The following is a 24,529-nucleotide window of genomic DNA, read 5'->3' as shown; positions in this document are numbered from 1 at the left end:
TCTTTACTTTTATTTAAAACTCCCTTCTACTTTCTTCCCTGTTTCTACTCCTCCTCCCACATTTGTCAGCGTTCAGGTTTTAACACAGCTGGACTTTATCCGGTGAAACTCTGAAGTGTTTGGATCCTGGAGCCCTTTTTGCTTCACAAAGCCTGGCATGTAATGTGTACCTAACAAATACACATTAAATATTTGGAAATAGATAGGCGCTAATGGCTTTTTTTTTTAAAACCTCTTCCCAGTTGTCTGAAGCTCCCAAAACCAATTTATCTGATTCCCACCTTTCAGCCTCACCCGCTCATGCCCTCCACCTCAAAACTGCCTACATTAGATTTAATCTTTTTCCAGCTTGTTAAGTACCCTTTGACTATTCTTATTTTATACACACATACCTGGGCCATGTGGTTGTTCCCAGGAGCCAGCTGAAATAAGTCTGCATTATTTTCTTTGCAGAGTCCCTCAGAAAGCCAAATGCTAGGACTGGGTAACAGCACCAGCCACAGGCACCTGCTTTCTTCCAAGAAGGAGCTCTCACCTGTCACTCAAAAGCACCTGCACTGAGAAGTTGAGAGAACCAGAGAAGACTCCTGCCCTTTCTGAATTTTACCAATTATCTATTCAAATGTATTTACTCATAAGTGGGTACTCAAATGGAAATGAAATGTAACTCATATGGAAAATTCATCCCTAACCTGTATTCAACAGGAAAAGTAATATGTTCTGAATGATATCGCTTTTTTTTTTTTTTTGAGACGGAGTTTCACTCGTTGCCCAGGCTGGAGTGCAATGGCGCGATCTCTGCTCACCGCAACCTCCGCCTCCCAGGTTCAAGCGATTCTCCTGCCTCAGCCTCCCGAGTAGCTGGGATTACAGGCATGTGCCACCACACCCAGCTAATTTTGTATTTTTAGTAGATATGGGGTTTCTCCATGTTGGTCAGACTGGTCTCGAACTCCCGACCTCAGGTGATCTGCCCATCTCAGCCTCCCAAAGTGCTGGGATTACAGGTGTCAGCCTTCGCACCAGGCTATGGTATCACTTCTTAAAAAAAAAAGTTGGGGGGGTGGAGCAGAGTTACACCATGCATTTGCTTGTATATTCAAAAAATGTTCCTGTAAAACCACAGAAAAAAAGTAGCATTGGTTCCCTGTGAAAAAGGCAACTATCTGACTGGGAATGGGGGCTGGTAAGGGAGAGGTACATAATTATCACGGGTGAAGGTTGAATGGTGACAACGTATTAACAAAAAAGAATTAAACATGAAAGAAAATAAACTTTATGGGGGGTGGGGGGAAGGCCAGTCATATTGTCCGTGCCCTTGTGGATAAGAAAACTAACACCCAGAGAAATTAAGCCACTTAGTCAAGATCACATAATTAAACCAGTGGCATAGCTAGTAATAATTTTCAATTAATAATCCAGGATACTCTCCTAATTAATTTTGCTTCCACTCCTCTTAAGATAATGGCTTCTGAGATAAGACCCCAGTTGCTGGGCCAGGCACGGTGGCTCATGCCTGTAATCCCAGCACTTTGGGAGGCCGAGGCAGGCAGATCACCTGAGGTCAAGGGTTTCAGACCAACCTGGCCAACATGGCAAAACCCTGTCTCTACTAAAAATAAAAAAAAATTAGCCTGGTGTGGTGGCCCGTGCCTGTAATACTAGCTACTCAGGAGTCTGAGGCAGAAGAATGGCTTGAACCTCAGAGGTAGAGGTTGCAGTGAGCCGAGATCGTGCCATTGCACTCCAGCCTGGATGACAAGAGTGAAACTCCATCTCAGAAAAAAAAAAAAAAAAAAAAACCCCAGTTGCTACTTTGAGCCTAGTGTAAAAACAACAGACAAATTTGGATTTTATCAGCAACGATGTATACTAATATGTAAGCCTAGGACTGTTTATTCAATTAGGAGCCAAGCCAAAGTACCCAATTATCAAAGGCATGAGTAGTTCCAATGAAACAATTATATTCCAAAACTTTGGTATTTGCCGTAATAAATGTACGAAATATAACTGTGACATGCTAAATATCTGTTCAGAAACTCATTAAATGGTCCTTAATAGTGTCGGTTCGCTCACATTCTTGCAGCAGACTGTTTTCCAAGAACAGATTCACCTGGCCGGGAGCAGAGGCTCACGCCTGTAATCCAACACTTCGGGAGGCCAAGGCGGGTGGATCACCTGAGGTCAGGGGTTCAAGACCAGCCTGACCAACATGGTGAAACCTGGTCTCTACTAAAAATACAAAAATGAGGCCAGGTGCAGTGGCTCACGCCTGTAATCCCAGCACTATGGGAGGCCGAGGTGGGTGGATCACGAGGTCAGGAGCTCGAGACCAGCCTGACCAACATGGTGAAACCTTGTCTCTACTAAAAATACAAAAACGAGGCCGGGTTCGGTGGCTCACGCCTGTAATCCCAGCACTTTGGGAGGCCGAGGTGGGTGGATCATGAGGTCAGGAGTTAGAGACCAGCCTGACCAACATGGTGAAACCTTGCCTCTACTAAAAATACAAAACTTAGCCGGGTGTGGTGGCACATGCCTGTAATCCCAGCTACTCAGGAGGCTGAGGCAGGAGAATCGTTTGAACCCGGGAGGTGGAGGTTGCAGTGAAGTGAGATCACACCACTGCACTCCAGCCTGGGCATGTTGGTACATGCCTGTAATCCCAGCTACTCGGGAGGCTGAGGCAGAAGAATCACTTGAACCCGGGAGGCGGAGGTTGCAGTGAGCCAAGATCGCGTCACTGCACTCCAGCCTGAGCGACAGAGCAAGACTCCATCTCAAAAAAAAAAAAAAAAAAGTTCACCTTTACCCAGGTGTTCTTTTAATGCTAATTTTGTCAGTATCTGTATGTATTCGTTGTATTCGTGTAAACTCTTTCTTTTCATGCTTGATGTTATTAACGTCTCCCTTTTTTTTTTAGATGGAGTTTCACTCTTGTTGCCCAGGCTGGAGTGCAACGGCACAATTTCAGCTCACTGCAACCTCCACCTCCTGGGTTCAAGCAATTCTCCTGCCTCAGCCTTCTGAGAAGCTGGGATTACAGGCATGTGCCATCACGCCTGGCTAATTTTGTATTTTTAGTAGAGACGGGGTTTCACCATGTTGGTCAGGCTGGTCTCTAACTCCCAACCTCAGGTGATCCGCCCGCCTTGGCCTCCCAAAGTGCTGGGATCACAGGCGTGAGCCACCGCACCCAGCTGGTCTCCCTCATTTTTTAAAGAAACACCAACTCCCTTTGAAATACTTGCTTTACTACCTGTAAATTTGTATTTCTAAAGAAAGACTGTAAACTTGGGTAGATGTATGTTCATGCACTACACACACATTACCCAAATTTTTAAAAACCACAGCATATTAAATTATAACAAAATAACACCTCAAATGTCTATAGCCTTACCTTTAACCAGAACTCTAAGAATTCTAGGCTCAGGATCTGAAAGTAACAGGTCCTTTCTGAAAATGATCCAGCAGCATATTGCAAAGTAGAGTGCTTCCGTTGACAATGCAAAAAACTAATTTTCTATATATAGCATAATTTATTGTTTTGTTTGCTGCCATTATTCTGTTTTCACCTCTACAAACATACAATTTGTGTGAACATCAAAACAACACACGTATTAACTTTTAGATAAAGTAGAGCTAAAGAGCGCCACAGAGAACTCTGGAGAGCCCATTCTGAGATTCTGTCCCCATGTTCAATAAAACATGCATCTTGAAAGGTGGATATCTATACATGAAAATATGGATACACAGCAGAGACTGGGAAGACACTGATAAATACAGCACTTGGAGTCAGACGACTTGAGGGTGAGTCTCATTCCTGCCAAGTTATGAGCTGTGAGTCTCCAGCAAGCCAAATAAACTCTCTCAGCCTGATTCTTCACCCAAAGATAAGGATAATGATTTCTGTTCTACCTACTCACAGGGTTGTTAAGATCCAAGTTATATAATAAATGTGAAATAACTTTTAAAATACTTTTTAAGGTGCACATCCATCAGATGGCTACAACTAAAAAGACAGACAATACCACAGATTGATGAGGAAATGAAGTAACTGGAAATCTCATATATTGCTAGAGGGCATGAAAATTGCTATAGCCACCCTTGAAAGCTATTTAGCAGCATCAACTAAAGCTAAATACATGCATAACTTATAATCCAGCAGTTCCACTCCTAGGTACATCTCCAACAGAAATGTGTATGTATGTGCACCAAAAAGCCATGTTTAAAACATTCACAGTAGCACAATTTATAACAGCAGCAACAAAAAACAACACAAATGCCCTCCAACAACAGAATGGGCAAATATGTTAGAGCAGATTTTATGATGGAATACTATCAAACAGTGAGAATGAGCAAACTTCTGCTCTACATAAAAACAGGGACAAATCTCACATTTTTACCAAAATAAGCCAGATGTAAGAAAACAATCTGTATGGTTTCATTTTATTTAAAAAGTTCAACAAATAGGCAAAACTAACCTATGTTGTTAGAAATCAGCAAAGTGGCTAGTCGCAACAAGGAGGGTCCTTACTGGGATGGAGCACAGTGAAGATTTCTTAGGGTGCCACTAATGTCTTCTTTCTTAATCTAGGTGCTGACTACATAAGTGAGTTCTCTTTGTGAAAAATTCATTGAGCCAACCACAATTTCTGATCTTCTCTGTGTGTTATATATCAATATAGTTTACTCAAAAGTAAAGTGCTATAATACATAACTTTCTTTTCTCTTCCTGTCTTTTCCTCTAGATTGGGGGTCAAGTAACTATGGCCTAGCCTTTTTTGGTACACAAAGGTTTGCTGAAACTCAGGCATATAGCAGATCTGAGTAGTCATGACAGAGGCCGTACAACCTACAAAGCCTAAAACATTTACCATCTGACCCTTGACATAAAGAATACTTGCCAACTCCTGCACTAAACTGTCAACTATGACTCCATCTGGAATCACAGCCATCACGACTGCAATCCCTGAAATTTGCACGACTTTCCACAGTCACAGCACTCCTCCCACCACAGTGAAGTCCCTGAGAGATAAAGGCATTAAAGGTTTACATGCACTATGCATTATTTTCTACAGTAAAAAGCTCTAATGTTTACTTAACCATAATCTCCCTAAAGCTGATAAGGCCCTCTGTCTTAGTCATGGGATAGAAAGACTGGTTGTTCTCCTAAATAATAACTTTATGAAAATTAACACAATAAAGACAGTTGTCTCTTTCTGACTTCTGTGCCCAAGATCAATGTACTTCACTCCATATGTTTTTAACCCATCCACTGAATGTTCTCTGCCAAGCATTTTCAAGCTGATAAATGTGATGATGAGTATTTGAGCCTAGTTTGCTGCCCAATGATGCAAAAGTATATATTTCCTAAAAATGTGCAGTGTCTTCTAAATATGACATGTACCACCAACAATTTGTGAGGTGACGTTAAGTGATACACAAATAACTAATTCTAATGGCTATCTATCCATTTTAATGTGTCTTGACATAAAGTATCATTGACATATCAAAAGAGTATGATATTGGCAAAAGGACAGAGACACTAGTGAGAGTTCAGAAGTAAACACATATATTTATCATCCATTGATTTTTAACAAGAATGCCAGTACCATTCAATGAGGCAATAAACAGTTCTAGCCGAAGTGGATATACACAGGTTAAAAACTGAATTCAAAGCCAGGCGCGGTGGCTCACGCCTGTAATCCCAGCACTTTGGGAGGCTGAGGTGGGCGGATCGACTGACATCAGGAGTTCGAGACCAGCCTGGCCAACATGGTGAAACCCTGTCTCTACTAAAACAACAAAAAATTAGCCAGGCGTGGTGGCACACACTTGTAATCCCAGCTACTCAGAAGTCTGAGGCAGGAGAATTGCTTGAACCTGGGAGGCAGAGGTTGCGGTGAGCCAAGATTCCGCCACTGCACTCCAGCCTGGGCAATGAGAGTGAAACTCTGTCTCAAAAAAAAAAAAAAGAAAAAGAAAAAGAAAAAAAGGAATTCAGACCTTCACCACGTACCATATACAAAAATTAAATCAGATCAAAGACTTCAATTTAATGACTAAAACTATAAATCTCCTAGAAGAAAAACATAAGGGACAAGCTTCATGACTATGGATTTGGCAACAGTGTCTTAAATTTGACACGAAAAGCTACAAATAACCAGGAGGAAACAAACACAAATTGCACTCTATTAAAATTTAAAACTTTTGTGAAAGCTGGGCATGGTGGCTCATGCCTGTAATTACAGCACTTTGGGAGGCTGAAGGGGGCGGATCACTTGAGGCCAGGAGTTCGAGACCAGCCTGGCCAACATGGCAAAACCCCATCTCTACTAAAAATACAAAAATTAGCCAGGGATGGTGGCATACGCTTGCAATCCCAGCTACCCCAGAAGCTGAGGCACAAGAATCGCTTGAACCTGGAAGGCAGAGGTTGCAGTGAGCCGAGACTGCACCACTGCACTCCAGCCTGGGCATCAGAGCAAGACTGTGTCTCAAAAAAACAAATAAATAGGCTGGGCGCGGCAGCTCATGCCTGTCATCCCAGCACTTTCGGAGGCCGAGGCGGGTGGATCAAGAGGTCAGGAGATCGAGACTATCCTGGCTAACACGGTGAAACCCCACCTCTACTAAAAATACAAAAAATTAGCTAGGCGCTGTGACAGGCGCCTGTAGTCCCAGCTGCTCGGGAGGCTGAGGCAGGAGAATGGCACGAACCCAGGAAGCGGAGCTTGCAGTGAGCCGAGATCGCGCCACTGCACTCTAGCCTGGGCGACGAGCAAAGCTCTGTCTCAAAAAAAAAAAATAATAATAATAATAATAATAAACAAATAAATAAATAAATGAAAATAAAACCTTTGTGAATCAAAGGGCACTATCAAGAAGGAGAAAAGGGCCAAGCATGGTGGCTTACGCCTGCAGTCCCAGCTACTTGAGATGCTAAGGCAGGAGGATAATTTGAGGCCAGGAGTTTAAGGGCAACATAGCAAGATCCTGTCTTTAAAAAATAAAACACTTGCTCCCAGGGGTTTGGGGCTGCAGTGAGCTATGCTCGCACCACTGCACTCCAGCCTGGGCAACTGAAAGAGTGAGACACTGCCTCAAAGAAAAAAAACTATAAAGACTGTATAGGCCAGGCGTGGTGGCTCACACCTGAAATCCCAGCATTTTGGGAGGTCGAGGTGGGCAGATCACGAGGTCAGAAGTTCGAGACCAGCCTGGCCAACATGATGAAACCCTGTCTCTACTAAAAATACAAAAATTAGCTTGGCGTGGTGGCGGGCGCCTGTAATCCCAGCTACTCAGGAGGCTGAGGCAAGAGAATCACTTGAACCCAGGAGGCAGAGGTTGCAGTGGGCCAAGATTGTGCCAATGCACTCCAGTCTAGGCAACAGAGCAAGACTTCATCTCAAAAAAAAAAAAAAAAAAGAATGTATAAATAGCAGGCTAATGGATGGAGAGATATAAATGACATTTAAAAATACTTTATTGAGCCAAAAGAAGGCAAGAAAGAAAAGGGAATGTAAAATGATGAATCAAGTAGAAAACTATGTCTCAAAACAGCCTTAAATGTACTTAAAATCAGCATATCAATTAAAGACAAAGATCATCAGGCCATACTTAGAAAAGTTAACTATAGGCTGCTTGCAAGAGATATAACTTACATATAAGGACAGAAAGACAAAGTAAAAGAATTGAGAAAGAAATACTATTAGAACACCAACCAAAGCAGTCATGGTGCAGGTGTACCAATATCAAACAAAGGAGGCTTTAAGGCAAAAATCATTACTAGATATAAAGTATGACTTACTTCATAATGATGAAAGGGTTACTATACCAAGAAAATATAAGATCTTTCAATTTGTATGGTTAAAAATGTAGCTCAAAATATAAAGATTGACAGAATATAAGAATAGACAAATTCACAAGCATAGGAGAATTTAATATTTAATACACTTTTCTGAGTAACTGACAGAAAAAAATCGATATATGTTCTTTTCAAGTGCACATGGAACATTTACCAAATATAACCACATAACATGAAAAGACCCAAGAAGGTTTCAAATAATTAAATAATTCAAGTTAAGTTCTCTGACAACAATCCAAGTAAACTAGAAATCAATAACAATGAAGGTAATTTCAAAATTTGGCCACACCTTTTGCAATAACTTATGAGAACTCACAATAGAAATCAGAAAATAATCTTGAACTTAGTGAAGACAAGAATAAACCATATCAAAATTTGGTAGATGCAGTTAAAACTGTAGAATTGCCAATAGCCTTAATACCTACAACCTTAAATGTAGATATTAGAAAGTAAGAAAGGCTGAAAATTAGTTCAGTATCCACATCAAGAAGCTGAGGAAAAAAAAAAAAACCAGAAAATAAAATGTAGGTACAGAAGCGGAAGCGGTGTGTGTGTAGTTCTCGTCCCTTTTGCGGCCATCACTGAAGCGAGAGCAGCCCAAATGAAGTTCAATCCCTTTGTGACTTCTGACCAAAGTAACAACCACAAAAGACATTTCAATGCACCTTCCCACATTCGCAGGAAGATTTTGTCTTCCCTTCTTTCCAAAGAGCTAAGAGATAAGTACAATGTTCGATCCATGCCCATCCGAAAGGATGATGTTCAGGTTGTACGAGGACACTATAAAGGTCAGCAAACTGGCAAAGTAGTCTGGGTTTACAGGAAGAAATAGGTCCTCTACATTGAACAGGTGCAACAGGAAAAGGCTAATGGCACAACTGTGCATATAGGCATTCACCCCAACTGTGCATACAGGCATTCACCCCAGCAAGGTGGTTATCACTAGGATAAAACTGGACAAAGACCGCAAAAAGATCCTTGAACGGAAAGCCAAATATCGCCAAGTAGAAAAGTAAAAGGGCAAATATAAGGAAGAAACAATTGAGTAGATGCAGGAATAAAGTAATCTTATATACAAGCTTTCATTAAAACTTGAAATAAAAAAAAAACCCTAAGGAAAGTAGAAGGAGGAAAATGATAAAGAGAAGAAACTAGTGGAATATAAAACAAACATCTATAAATTGAATTGAAAGTCCAAACTTGGATCTTTGAGAAGATTGTTAAAATTGATAAACCCTGCCATGACTAAGAAAAAAATAAGAAAAAGCACAATCTCCACCATCAGGGAAAAGAGGAGGGCCATCACCACAGAGCCTACAGTCATAAAAAGATAATAAGAGATACTTATGAATAATGTTCTGTTAATAAATTTTAAAATATTAGATGGTTCTTACAAACAAAACTTACCAAAACTGACACAAAGTAAAATTTTAAACTTCACTTGTCTTATATATACTAAAGAAATTGAATCTGTAATTTAAAATTTTCCCCAAAAGGCCTAGGCATGGTGGCTCATGCCTGTAATCCCAGCAGTTTGGGAGGCCGAGGTGAGAGGACTGCCTGAGCCTAGGAGTTCAAGACAAGCCTGGACAACATGACAAGACCTCATGCCTATTTTTAAAATTATTTTAAAAATTAAAAATATAAAATTTCCCCAAAGAAATTTCAAAGCCCAGATGATTCTAACAGGGAATTCTACCAAAGATTTAAAAACAATGTAATGTCAACCTTATTATAAACTCTTACAGAGAAAAGAAAATAAAGGAAGACTTCCCAACCTATTTTATGAAGCCAGCAAAATACTAATATCAAAACTTGAGAATGGCAATATAAAAAAATAAAATTGTAGTCCAATGTGGCTCATAAACACAGACATAAAAAGCATAAAGTATGTACAAATCAAATCCAGATATACAAAAAAGAATAACATCACAACAAGTTTGCTTGTATCCCAGGGACACAAGTTTGGCTTACCATTAGAAAAACCAATGTTTTTCACCCTATCAACAAAATATAAAAGAAAAATCACATGATCACCACAAAAAATACAAAATAAACATGATAAAATTCAAGACCCATTCGTGATAAAAAACACTTAGCAAAATAGAAATAAAACGTATGTAATCTTATAATATCTACCTCCACCCCCCAAAGAAAACCCACAACAAGCACCCTAGTTAATAATATAATTTTCCTTCTGCAGTTGGGAACAAGTCAAGAATGTCCCTTATTCGCCGCATTTATTCACCATTATAGAAGAGATCCTAGCCAGTACAATAAGCCAGAAAAAATAGTAACGAAAGTGATAAAGATTAGAAATGAAAAAATAAACCTGTTGATATTTACAAATATGATTAGAGAAAATTCCAAAAGAATCTACAGCTAAACTATTACAAATAATAAATATGTAAAAGACTTTGGATACAATATCAATTTTTAAAAACCAATTGTATTTCTATAAACAAGCAACATATAGAAAATGAAATTATTAAAATACCATCAACAACAGTTTCAGGAAATACCAAATATCTAGGAATAAATTTAAAAATATTTGTATAAGTCCTGTATCTTGAAGTCCCAAAACATTACCGAGAGACAATAACGAGGAAAGAAATGATAGAAGAGATCATGTTTAGATTCAAAGACTCAAGATTGTAAAGACATTAGTTCCACCCACATTATCTATAGAGTCAATATAATCTGATCAAGATCCCAGCAAGTTTTTTAACGAAAACTTATATGCTGATTCAAAAATCTACATGAAATTGAAAAGTACCAACAACTGTCAAGATGATCGCAAAAATTAAAAACTAAATGGAGGACTTATATTTCCCATACCAGATACCAAGACTCAGAATAGCATAATTAAGACAGCGTGAAACTGACTAGTCAGGAACAAAAAAAAAAAAAAAAAAAAACAATGGAAAAGAGTAAGTACAGAACAATTCTTCACCTGATTTGCAATCACGTAAAAAAAAGACAAAAATGGTATTTCCAACAAATACTGCAGATTAATTGGATATCTATATGTGTAAAAAAAAAAAAAAAATCCTGACCTTTCCCTCTTCAAATCACACTCAGATGAAGCATCAATCTAAAGGTGAGACGTATAGCTGGGCGCAGCAGCTCACACGTGTAATTCCAGCACTTTGGGAGGCCAAGGTGGGTGGACCACCTGAGGCGAGGAGTTGGAGGCCAGCCTGGCCAACATGGTGAAACCTCATCCCTACTGAAAATACAAAAAATTAGCCAAGTGCGGTGGTGCGCACCTGTAATCTGAGCTACTCAGGAGGCTGAGGTACAAGAATCGCTTGAACCCAGGAAGCAGAGGTTGCAGTGAGCCAAGATCACACCACTGCACTCGAGCCTGGGTGACAGAGCGAGACCTTGTCTCAAAAAAATAAAATAAAGATGTAAAACAATAAAGCCTCTAGATGAAAACACAGGAAAATATTACTTATTTTCAAATATTATTTAAATAGATCCGAAAAGTACTAAAGGACTGACAAATTGGTATTAAGAACTTGTTTAATTGATTAGAAGGTATCTTTAAAAGAGTGAATAGGAGACTATAAGAAACTCATCCAGAGTATATAAAGACCTCCTATAAATCAGTAATAAAACGGCATACAGCCCTTCACCAAAGAAGATACACAGATGGCAAATAAGCCTATGGGAAGACGCTCAACATCATACGTTGAAAATTAAACATATGATGGAAATTTCAAATTAAAATGAGATATCCAGTACACTCCTAACAGAATGGCTAAAATCCAAAAAACTAATTAATCCCAAATGCTGGTTAGGATGTACAACAGAAACTGTCATTCATTCCCGGTGAGAATACAAAATGGTACAACCACTTTGGAAAACAGCTTGGCAGCCTGTTAGAAAAAACTAAACATAGTTTTCCCATACAACCCAGCAGTCACAGTCCCCGAGATTTACCCCCAATGACTTGAGAACTTACGTCCAACACAAACCTGCACACAAATATTTATAGCAACTTTACTCACATTGCTAAAAACTGGAAGCAACCAAGATGTCCTTCAAAATGTAAATGGATAAATGTGATACATCCATACAGTGCAATATTATTCAGCAACAAAATGAAATACCTATCAAGCCTTGAAAAGACATGGAGGAATGCAAATGAATGTTGCTTACTCAAAGCCAATCTGAAAGGTTGCATACTGAATGCTCCCAACTATGTGACATTCTGGGGAAGGCAAAACTATAAGGACAATAAAAATATCAGTGCTTGCCATTGGTCAGGGAAGGGATGGATGAATAGACGGAGGAAAGGGCAGTGAAACTATTCTGTATGACACTGTACAGCAGATATGCATTTGTCCAACCCATGGGATACACAACTCAGAAAATATATCCTAATGCAAACGATGGGCTTTAGTTAATAACAATGTATCAACATTGGCTAAATTTACTACACTAATGCAAGATGTTACCAATAGGAGAAACCGTGAGGAGAGACAGAAGTCGTCTCTCCATACTATCTGCTCCATATTATCTGCTCAATTTTGGGTAAGCATGAAACTGCTCTAGAAAAGAAAGTATTAATTTTAAAATATATATGTCCCAGTAGAAAAACAGGCCAAGGTCTTCAACAGGAGCTTAGCAAAAGAGAACAAATGGCTGACAAACATAAAAACTGTATTAGCATAGAACTCAAAATAAAAATCAAAATGAGATACCACTATACATACCAAAACAGCTAAACAATAAAGGGACAGGCCAATCTTGTCCAATCCACAGTCCACATGCAGCCCAGGACAGCTTTGAATATGGTCCAACACAAATTCGTAAACTTGCCTAAAACATTATGAGATTTTTTTTGCAATTTCTTTTTTAACCCCACCAGCTATCATTAGTGTTAGCGTATTTTATGTATGGCCCAAGACAGTTCTTCCAGTGTGGCCCAGGGAAGCTGAAACATTGAATCCCTGGGGAGAGGCGATACTAAGTGCTACTGAGCCTGCGGAACAAATGCACCAAATGCACGCTCACCCCCTGCTGGTAGGAGAGGAAGCCAGGACTGTCACTGGGAGACTGGCGGGCTGTATCCACTATGGCCCATAAATACATATAAAAGTTTGTAGCAACACTTATTCAAAAGAGCCAAAAACTGGAAATAATCCAAATATCAAGAGGAGAAGAGTAATTTATGGTAGGTTCATATAATGTAATACTATATACTTATCAAAATAAACACAGTTCTGCTGCATAGCAACAGGAATAATCTCATAAAAATAAACATTGAATGAATCAAGTCAGAAAAAAAAATGGGTTCATACTATAAATTCAATTTAGTTCAAAAACAGGTAAAGCTGGCCGGGCGCAGTGGCTCACACCTGTAATCCCAACACTTTGGGAGGCTGAGGTGGGTGGATCACAAGGTCAGGAGATCAAGACCAGCCTGGCCAACATGGTGAAACCCCATCTCTACTAACACAAAAAAAAATTAGCCAGGCGTGGTGGCGCGTGCCTGTAATCCCAGCTACTCAGGTGGCTGAGGCAGGAGAATCACTTGAACCCGGGAGACGGAGGTTGCAGTGAGTGGAGATCACACCACTGAACTCCAGCCTGGCAACAGGGCGAGACTCCGTCTCAAAAAAGAAAAAACAAAACAAAAACAGGTAAAGCTAACGTGGTATCAGAAGCCAGGACAGTGCAGGGAGGGCCAGTAACTGCGAGGGGCACAAATACACTGGGTGCTGGCTTGACAGGAAAACTCATGAAGCTCCTCACCTAAAACCTGTGCACTTTTCTAGGCAGATGTTTTTTGTGAATAAAATAGTTACTTAAACGTAACAACAAAGAGGTTTCAAATAAATATACACATTTCTGGCTTCTCTTAGCAATCATAAACTGGCTGGGCGCCATGGCTCATGCCTGTAATCCCAACACTTTGGGAGGCTAAGGCAGGGGATAGCTTGAGTCCAGGAAGTTGAGACCAGCTTGAGCAACATGGCGAAACCCCATCTCTACAAAAAATACAAAAATTAGCCGGGCGTAGTAGCGCAAGGGTGTAGTCCCAGCTACTCAGGAGGCCGAGGTGGGAGGATGGCTTGAGTCCAGGAGGCAGAGATTACAGTGAGCCGAGATCATGGCACTGCACTCCAGCCTGGGCGACAGAGCGAGACTCCGTCCAAAATAAAAAAAAAAACCTCCCCCAGGAGATTCCATAATGCATGAGCCGCCAAGGGTGAGAGCCACGCTGCAGGCCTTGCCATGACACTTCATGTGAAGAAAAGTTCTATGACAAAACACAGCTCGAAAACCACTGCTACTTTCTTGAAAGCAGAGACACACTATCTCTGTACACACAGACAATATAAAGGAGTGAAATATAAAAAGCATTCCAAAAGCGTGGAATTGACTTTATCTAATAAGGAATTATGGTTTACACTATAGTCGTTTTGCATAAAAGACCAAGGTTTTAAACGCATGTGATGTCACTACTTAATGCCAGGATTATAAAATCTTTAGAGGTTATCTAATCACACTTCCTTCAAAATACTAAATACTCCACAGTGGCTCACACGTGTAATCCTAACACTGGGAGGCCAAGGCGGGCAGATTGCCTGAGCTCAGGAGTTCAAGACCAGCCTGGGCAACATGGTGAAACCCTGTCTCTACTAAAATCCAAAAAATTAGCTGGGCATGGTGGCGTGTGCCTGTGGTCTCAGCAACTCAGGAGGCTGAGACCGGAGAATTGTTTGAACCTGGGAGGCGGAGGTTGCAGTGAGCCCAGATCACTCCACTGCACACCAGCCTGGGCAACAGAGCGAGACTCCATCTCCAAAATAAATAAATACATACTCCAAATTTCGGCCTACCTAAAAAATTTGGATAGATACCTGATATTGTTAGAAAGTTACTATTTTAAGCAGAAGCTGCCTCCCTGAAGCAAGTAAGTACTCCACTGTTACCATAAGCCTGAGGGTATTACAGCTCTGGCTGCCTCCTGCCTCTTAAAAAGATAAAGTTTGGCAGGCGCGGTGGCTCACGCCTATAATCCCAGCACTTTGGGAGGCCAAGGCAGGTGGACCACCTGAGGTCAGAAGTTCAAGAACAGCCTGGCCAACATGGCAAAACCCCATCTCTACTAAAAATACAAAAAATTAGCCAGGCGTGGTGGCATGCACCTGTAATCCCAGCTACCCAGGAGGCTGAGGTGGGAGAATGACTTGAACCTGGGAGGCGGAGGTTGCAGTGAGCCAAGATCATACCACTGCACTCCAGCCTGGGTGACAGAACGAGACCTTGTCTCAAAAAAAAAAAAAAAAAAAAGGAGAGTCCTACTACCCCTAGCTAACACTGCTGGTGCCTCCCCTTGCGCTCTTGAATTCATCCAAGAAAACTGAAAATTCCTGAACTGGTAACCTAACCAGGAAAAGACTTGTTTATCCACTGGGCTCATGGTCTGCCTGTCTCCGCTCTCTGGAAATGAACTAAGTATTACAAATATCCCTCCAAAAGGAAAAAGAAACAGCAGGAGGGCAACTAAAGGGGCAAGCTGAAAAGAAAAATTTTGCACTATTCCATTGGAAAAAACAGATGGAAGTCATACAAGATTCTAAAATGTGGTTTCCCTCAAGGTCACATTATTGCTAAAATAATTATGATAAAGAAAAAAAAGCATATCCCACTCATCCTTCTATCCCCAGGATAGTGCCAGGGACACATCAAGTGCTGAACGAATGCTGCCCCATCGATGCCTGTGAGACTCACTTCTCACGTCCTGACTACTTCAACAAATATTCTTTCAGTGGGCCTCTTCTTACTAATTTCTTTAGGTTTCAATTTTAACAACATTTTCTCCAGGAAGCCTAGACTTCAAGTGTCCCATCTGTCACCATGAACAGTTTCTACCATTATAAGGATACCTAGAGATCATGTCTCTTGTTCAGCTTTGTATTCTAGACCCTAGCACAGGGCTCACCTATCACAGGAAGTGCTCTAAAAATAGTTGTTCAGCTAGGCATGGTGGCTCATACCTGTAATCTCAGCATTTTGGGAGGCCACGTGGGGGGATCACGAGGTCAGGAGTTCGAGACCATCCTGGCTAACGTGGTGAAACCCCGTCTCTACTAAAAATACAAAAAGATTAGCCGGGCATGGTAGCATGCGCCTGTAGTCCCATCTACTCAGGAGGCTGAGGCAGGAGAATCACTTGAACCCGGGAGGCAGAGGTTGCAGTGAGCCGAGATCATGCCACTGCACTCCAGCCTGGGCAAAAAGAGCAAAACTCCGTCTCAACAACAACAACAGGCCGGGCGCTGTGGCTCACGCCTATAATCCCAGCACTTTGGGAGGCCGAGGTGGGAGGATCACCTGAGGTCAGGAGTTCGAGACTAGCCTGACCAACGTGGAGAAACCCCATCTCTACTAAAAATACAAAATTAGCTGGGCATAGTGGCGCATGCCTGTAATCCCAGCTACTCAGGAGGCTGAGGCAGGAGAATCGCTTGAACCCAGGAGATGGAGGTTGTGGTGAGCCAAGATCGTGCCACTGCACTCCAGCCTGGGCAACAAGAGCAAAACTGTGTCTCAAAAAAAAACAAAAACAAAAACAAAAAAATAGTTGTTGAATACAGGAATTAGTGCACATGAAGGGTTTTATATTTATCAAGGCAGAACACTAAAATGCATGCCTTTTTTTTTTGAGACTGAGTCTCCCTCTGTCACCCAGGCTGGAGTGCAGTAGCACGATCTCAGCTCACTGCAACCTCTACCTCCTGGGCTCAAGCGATTCTCATGCCTCAGCACTCCCAAGTAGCTGCGACTACAGGCGCCAGCCACCATGCCTGGCTAATTTTAGTATTTTTTTTTTTAGTACAGATGGGGTTTCACCATGTGGGCCAGGCTGGTCTCAAACTCCTGACCTCAAGTGATCTGCCCACCTCAGCCTCCCAAAGAGCTGGGATTACAGGTGTGAGCCACCGTGACAAGCCTAAAATGCATGCTTTGGACGCAAATGGAGATCCAGTTCCCAACTGCCACTCACTAACTGGGTGGACTTTCCAAATCAGGTTTCCAGGCCGGTCGCGGTGGCTCACGCCTATAATCCCAGCACTTTGGGAGGCTGAGGCGGGCGGATCATTTGAGGTCAGGAGTTCGAGACCAGCCTGACCAACATGGTGAAACTCCGTCTCTACTAAAAATACAAAAAAAAAAAAAAAAAAATAGCCAGCCATGGTGGCTCACGCCTGTAATACCAGTTACTCCGGAGGCTGAGGCAGGAGAATTGCTTGAACCCAGGAGGTGGAGGTTGCAGTGAGCCGAGATCGTGCCACTGCACTCCAGCCTGGGCAATAGAGACTCCAACTCAAAAAGAAAAAAAAATCAGGTATCCGCTCTGAGCTTCATTCCCCTACCTGTAAAAATCCCTACATCCCTTGCACAGTTTTCTTAGGAATAAAATTCATAATAGGGCAACAAAGAAAATAAAACCACTTCACTTACGAGAAACGTGATTAACACAGTAAGTGATAGAGCAATGTCCCTCATTTTGGTTTCAGGACCCCTTGATACATTCTTAAATGCAGCCCTCAGCTGGAAGCAGTGGCTCATGCCTGTAATTCCAAAACTCTGGGAGGCTGAGGTGGGAGGATCACTTGAGCCCAGGAGTTCAAGACCAGCCTGGGCAACACTGTGAGACCCCATCTCTATTTAAAACAAAACAAAACAAAAAAAGAGGCCCTACAAGCCTTCTAGTTTATGTAAGTTCTATCTATTGATGTTTGTCCTATTAGAAATTAAAACTAAGCAACTTTAAAAATATTTACTTATTTAAAATGTCTACATGTTAACATAATTATTTTTATGAAAAACATGTCTTCCCCAAAAATAGTAAGAATGGTTTTCATTTTTACAAATCTTTGTAATGTCTCGATTAATAGAAGACAGTTGGATTGTCATATCTATTCTGCATTTTCTCTGGTGCAACCTGTTCTTTTTGACTGTGATACATGAAGGTAATGCAGCCTCACTCTTAGGCACTGCCACCACCACCTAGATTTGTGCTAAGATGTCAGCAGTTGTGCCAACAATTGTTTCGTATAATTAGTGCAAAAATTAACAGAGTGAAAAAGCCTAATAGTCTTACTCTATGATATTTACCTTACAGAAGCCTGAAAACATCTCAGGGAACCCCCAGGAGTCCAGGAACCACAGTTTGAGAACCACTTTGCTACAGGAGGACTGGTGTTAAGAAGGGAAAGGTTACTTTTAAGCAGGCTTGAGGAAGGCCTCTCTGAAGACGCTAAATCACCTAGAGCCACAGACTAGCAAAAAGTGTTTCTCAGACTAGGAAATGGCAAATGCCCTAAGACAAAAATTAATGTGGCATCAAGGAACACAAAAGACTGCATGCCTGAGCAAGGAAACAGAGAAGAGCCAGACAAGGCCCAATCAACAGGATCCTGGAGGAGTGGGTTTCTGTTAAAGGGATGAGGAAGCCAATGCACGCTTTTAATCAGGGTGTGGCCATCTGATTTACATTTAACAAGATCATCTACGCTGACAAGTGACGGATTTATTTACAGGAGCCCAGGACTAGCAGGGCCCAGGAAGAGGGCTCCTGCAGCTCTCCAGCCCAGAGAGGGCTGCTGGGTCAGAGGGTGTCTCTGGAGATGGAAAGAGGAGGGCCCACTGGAAATACATTCCCGAGGTAGAAGCTGCAACACTGAATTAGGTAGTGTGTTGGGGCATAAAAGAAACGGAATAATTCTTGAGGCCTGAGGGTGAAACACCAGGTGGACAGGGATACCATCGGTGAGATGGGGATACTGGGGGAATGGGTGCCCCGCCTGTGGCCGTGGAAATTTTACATTCTTTCTCTATCCTAAGCCTTCTTCAAAGTAACTGAGACACCGCACCTTACATTATTTTTGGCAGACGGCATATTAACAAAACAAAACAATTAAACTAATGAAACAAGGTCAAGGCCAAAACTCAAAAGTGGAAGAGGCAACAAAGACTTCCTTAAAGGCCAGACACCATCAACCATTAATCAAAATTCTGAGCACTGCTGTTATCCAACTACAAATCTGCACACCTGGGTCACGGTGCAGCCAACATCTGTCCAGCAGCCCACAAAGGCCCATGAGGTGTGCAAACGCTCGCTGAAACGCCTGTTGGCCACCAACGTTTCCCTAATGTGCATGTGTGTTAACTCTACCAAGTGCAATCACGACAAGAAGAATTCCTGGTTTGGTGTGGCCTATGAGTAAGTTTACATTGATTCCTACCCATTACCTCTTTCTTCCTAAACACAAAATTAACACAATCCTTTGTAGTTTCCAGGCCTGACCTTTCTCTGGGGCACCTGTGTTGTTTGGTCACAAGCTCTTTAATGAGCCTCAGTTTACTCATCCCCAAGAAAAGGGAAACACTTGAGTCACTAAGCTAAGCAGTTAAATAAAAATCAATGGCAGTCAAAGTATAACCCACCGACTCCCATACGGAGTCCTAGGCCCTTACTCCCCCCCTTAGAGCCCCTTCAAAACCCTTTCCAAACGCGGAGCGCCGCTCCAGTTGCACGGCTGACCAGGACCAGGGACCAGGCCTGCAGGGGGGGACTCGCGTCCAAGGCCGCACGGGAACCACGGCGCCCGCGAGAAAAGGCGCGGCGCCCCCTACCCCACTGCCCTCGACCTGGGAACCGCGGCACCGGCGAGTGCGCCCCGTTCCTCCTGCGCAGGAAAGTCGTTCCTGAAGCTCCGGGCTGGGGCTTTGGAAAGCAAGTCAATTCCTGACTGCTGGAAGGGCCAACGTCTGGGGGTGCCCGGTTGTGTGTTTGCCTGCTTTTAAATTCTGGGCCTTTCTCCTTCCTTGGAAAACAAAATCCGAGTTATTTCATGACTTTAGCAAAGTACCATGGAGCATAAATTACTGGGGAAAACACTTCCTGACGCCTACTGTGTGCACGATCTAGCGCTCCCCACATAACACTGACGCCTACTGTATGCACGACCCACAGCGCTCTCCAGAAGCTCCAGGTTGAAGCTACCCGGATCACAATGGCGCCTACTGTTTGCACGACCCATAGCGCTCTCCAGATGCCCAGGGTTCCAGCTCCCCAGACCACAATGGCGCCTACTGTATGCACTCCCCATAGCGTCTGCAGAGGCTCAGGGTTCAAGTTCCCGGACCACAATGGCGCCTACTGTATGCACGACCCACAGCGCGCCCCAGATAACACTGGAGCACACTGTGTGCACGACCCTGCGCTTCCCGGACAACGCTGGCGCCTACTGTGTGCACGACCCCGCGCTCCACGGCCTCCCTGTGGGCCGAGCCCAACGTCCCCAGGGCAGCCGGCGCCGCGCAGGGTCGGGCGGGGGCGCCGTCCGGGAGGAGCCCAGGGCGCGGTATCCGCAGGCCCGGGCTCTGGCCAGGCCGCCTCCCCAGCACGCCCCGCGGCCCTCCGGCCCCGGGACGGAACACGGGGCGGCCACTTTCCCTCAAGTTCAGCGCGGGCCGCGGCAGGGCCGGGGGAGGTCAAGGCGCGCGGAGGAGGCGGCCGCCTGCTCCCTCACCCGCCTCCCGCCTCCCGCCTCCCGCCTCAGCCGCCGCCCGGCCCAGGAAAGTAGGCCCAGCGCGCGGAGGGGCCGGGCGGCGACTCGCCCGTATCATTCCGCCCGCGCTGCGGCCCGCCCGGCCAGTCGGCGGCGGCGGCGGCCCGGGTCTGCGCGGCCCCCGCCCCCGCCCCGCCGCTCCCGGCGCCCCCCGCGCCGCATCCGGGGACTGGCAGGGCGCGGGCCCCGCACCGGCCGCCGGCGGGGCGCGAGGGCGCGGCCGCGGGCCTTACCGGAGTCGCCGCGCGCCTTGCTCTCCCTGGGCTTCGGGGGGCGGCCCCGCGGCATCGTCGGCGGCCTGGCTCGCACCCACACCCACTCACACTCACACTCACACTCACACGCGGCGGCGGGGGCGCGCACGCGCGGGCACCGGGGCGGGGGCGCGCCCAGCCGGCGCTAGAGGCGGGCGGAGCTGCCCGGCGGCGGGCGGCCCTGTCCGAGCGCCGCCGGGCTCACGGGGGAAAGGCGCCCGAACGCGCGCACCGGAGCGCTCGAACCGCGCCGGCCTCGGCGGGTTCCATGGCCCGCGGGCCGCGGTGGGGGCGTTGGGCTCGGGCGCGGTGGGGGCGGGGGCGGCGCGGGGCGCATGCGCGGCGCCGCGGGGCCTTAGCGGACGGAGGGGAGCGCGGGGGTCACCGGGGCCGGGCCGGGCCGGGAGCCCTAGAGCTCGGCCTGGCGGGGACCCGGGGCCAGCCCCGCACCTCCGTGGCCCTGGCGCCTCGTGCGTGTCCACGAGCTCGCGTGCGCGCGTTACCTCGGACCGCGGCATGGCTTGGAGGGCGGCCCTACTCGCGCCGCCCTAGTGCTGCGAAGGGCCTCGGAGCCCAAACCCGGAACCGCCATCTGGGACTGGGAAGACGACCTGGCGAGAAGTCGGTAATGTTCCTTTCCCTGGGGGCAGTGCATTAGTGGACCATTTCACGTGTGCTGGTCTTGTGTGTTGTTGCCCGCGCTAACTTGCACGAAATGGCAACAGGAACAGGCAGCGCAGCACCCGAGCGCCGGGTGGAGAGGCCGGCCGAGCCCGGGGAAGGCGACCTTACTCTGTCACCTGGGCTGGAGTGCAGTGGCGCAAATTAAAGTGTGCAGTTTGATACATCTTGATACATATATACACTGTGAAACCATCATCACAAGCAACAGTTCATATGTTCCTCCCGTCTCTCTGTAACCCTGTCCTCTCTCCCTCCTTCCCTCCTCCCCCTCCCACCCATCTGCTTTTTGTCACTATAGTTTGAATTTCCTAGAGTTTTTAAATACCTTTTTATACAGACTGGGTCTCGCTTGCTCTGTCACCCAGGCGGGAGTGCAGTGACACGATCGGGACCCACTGTAGCCTCAAACTCCTGCCCTTAATTAGTCTGCTTCAGCCTCCCGAGTAGCCGAGACTGCAGGTGAGCACCGCCATGACTAGCTTTTTTTTTTTTTTTTTTAAACATATGGGGTCTCTCTGTGTTGCCCAGGCTGCTGTGGAACTCCTGGCTTCAATTGACCCTCTGCCTCAGCCTCCCAAAGTGTTGGGATTGCAGGTGTGAGCCACTGTGCCCAACCTGTTTTTCTTGGTGTTTTATATAAATGGAATTGTATCCTATGTAATCTTTAGGGAAGTGGGGGCTGTTCATTGAGCATAATTATGTTGGAATTCATCTATATATTGATAAATATTTAAGTCCTTTTTATTGCTGAGCTGTGTCTAGGAGTCCTTCTTGCTTACCCTTTCCCACTGCAGCCTTCGCTCAATCTCATCAAAGATCTAGCGCCAATATATAAACCAAATCCAAGTCATCCCCACGTATATTACCCCTGAGCCATGCTCTCTCACCTGGATTACAGATACAGCTTAGTACCTGGTTATCCTCCAATCAGTTTTGTCTACAGCCATGCGAGTCTTCTTTCTATACCTTAAATAAGACAAATGTATTCCAGCTCTTTTGAATATTTCCAATTATGAAATGTTCCTCTTTATTTCTAATAATGCTTGCTGTTGTTGCCTTTGCCTCATATGTAAATAACACCACCAGCTTGCTTTCCTGTGTGTACCTTTAGAGTTAAGGTGAGTTTAAGAAGTGTGTGTGTGTGGCCGGGCGCGGTGGCTCACGCCTGTAATCCCAGCCCTTTGTGAGGCCGAGGCGGGCGGATTACGAGGTCAGGAGATTGAGACCATCCTGGCTAACACGGTGAAACTCCGTCTCTCTAAAAATACAAAAAAAAAAAAAATTGGCCGGGCGTGGTGGCGGGCGTGTGTAATCCCAGCTACTCGGGAGGCTGAGGCAGGAGAATGGCGTGAACCCGGGAGGCAGAGCTTGCAGTGAGCCGAGATCGCGCCGTTGCACTCCAGCCTGGGCGACAGAGCGAGACTCCGTCTCAAAAAAAGAAGTGTGTGTGTATGATGTTTGTTTGTTTGTTTTTAAGACAGGGTCGGGCTCTGTTGCCTCGGCTGGAATGCAGTGACGCTGTCTCTGCCTACTGCACTCTGCCTCCCTGGCTTGAGTGATCCTCCCACCTCAGCACCCCAAGTAGCTGGGACTGTAGGTGCTCACCACTATGCCCAGCTAATTTTTTGCAGAGATGGGGTTTCACCATTTTGCCCAGGCTAGTCTCAATCTCCTGAGTTTACCTGGCTTCCCAAAGTGCTGAGATTACAGGCATGAGCCACCGGACCTGGCCAAGTGTTTTTTTAAAAATCCAATTTGATAATCTTTGTCTTGAAAGAGTGGTGGCTCCCAAATTTGCTGCACTTCAGAATAATCTGGAAAGCTTTTAAAAGTCCCAATGCCCTGTTCGTACCTCACATCCATAAATCTGACAGGAATGGGAACCATGCATTGGTGTTTTGTTATTGTTGTTTTTTAAGATCTGTAGGTAATTTGACGATGTACAGCAAAATTTAAGAGCTAGATCATTTGGTACATTTATACAGAGTAATTCCTGATGTTGTTACATGTAAAGATGTCTTTTCACATTTTCCATTTGACTCATATGTTTTATGTTCTTTACGCCTTTCTTGCTTTGTTTTGGATTACTGACGTTTAAAAATTATCAGTAAATTATTTATCAGTAAATTAAATTAAATGGTGAAACCCCTTGTCTACAAAAAATTAGCTGGGCATAGTGGTGAGCACCTATAGTCCCAGCTACTTGGGTTGCTGAGGTGGGAGGATCACTCGAGCCCAGGAGGCAGAGAGTGCAGCAGGCAGAGACAGCGTCACTGCATTCCAGCGAGGTGGATCACACCTGTAATCCCGGCACTTTGGGAGGCCAAGGTGGGTGGGTCGCTTGAGCTCAGGAGTTCATGACCAGCCTGGGCGACATGGGAAAACCCCATCTCTATCAAAAATACAAAAAAACGGCCAGGTATGGTGACGTGTGTCTGTGGGCCCAGCTACTCAGGAGGCTGAGTGGGAAGGATCACTTGAGCCTGGGAGGTTGCCGTGAGCTGAGATTGTATCACTGAACTCCAGCCTGGGTGACAGAGTGAGACTGTCTCAAAAAAAGTTTTATATATACTTTTATATATATGAATATTTTATATATACACTATATTACATATGTTTATATATAAAGCTATGTATATTTACATATATATAGCTGATTTATATATATAAATAGCCTTTAGTGGTACACTTGAGATTATAACATGCGTTCTTGACTTATCGATGTCTAATGTAAATTAGTATTTTTTCCTCTTCCCAGACAATGCTAAAACAGTTTATTGGATATTTTAGTTGTTTCTGTATTTAAAACTGCACAAAACACAGTACTGTTGATGTTCATTTTGATGGCCCACATATATGCCACTATCACTGCGTTTTATCCTTCTGTGACTTTCTAGGGTCATTCCCTTCCACCTGAAGTACCCCCACTATTATTTCCTTTAGAGGAGGTCTGCTGATCATCGCAGTTGTGTTTATCTGAAAATATTTGTATTTAATCTTTATTCTTAAAAAATATTTTTTCTGAGTATGGAATTCTAGGTTGTCAGCTCGTTTCTTTCAACACATTAATGATGTAACTCCACTGTTACGTGCATCCATATTTTCTGCTGTTTTTT

The 24,529-nt window shown here is 44.4% G+C and overlaps 1 protein-coding gene and 1 pseudogene across 6 annotated transcripts in view; one reads left to right on the top strand and one right to left on the bottom strand.

Annotated features, from left to right (window-relative positions):
• ZNF236 (zinc finger protein 236) overlaps window positions 1-21,016 on the bottom strand; it is a 150,706-nt gene extending 129,690 nt beyond the window's left edge. For 4 of the 6 annotated variants that reach the window (XM_063716964.1, XM_054538108.2, XM_063716965.1 and 1 more), the window contains exons 1-2: window positions 18,017-20,237; window positions 12,598-12,703 (exon numbers count right to left, since the gene is read on the bottom strand). In XM_063716964.1, the coding sequence (XP_063573034.1) occupies window positions 12,598-12,703; window positions 18,017-18,037 (127 nt within the window). In that variant the 5' untranslated portion in view covers window positions 18,038-20,237. Of the gene's footprint in view, window positions 1-12,597; window positions 12,704-15,891; window positions 16,658-18,016; window positions 20,238-20,708 lie in introns of those variants that run through there. The other 2 variants (XM_054538109.2, XM_024236089.3) reach the window with 2 other exon arrangements.
• Window positions 8,475-8,934, top strand: LOC100462177 (large ribosomal subunit protein uL24-like; annotated as a pseudogene).
• Window positions 21,017-24,529: the final 3,513 nt, after the last annotated feature.

This window comes from Pongo abelii, chromosome 17, assembly GCF_028885655.2.
Source record: "Pongo abelii isolate AG06213 chromosome 17, NHGRI_mPonAbe1-v2.0_pri, whole genome shotgun sequence".
In the NCBI taxonomy this organism is placed as follows: domain Eukaryota; kingdom Metazoa; phylum Chordata; class Mammalia; order Primates; family Hominidae; genus Pongo; species Pongo abelii.
This window is presented reverse-complemented; position numbering and strand designations above follow the sequence as displayed.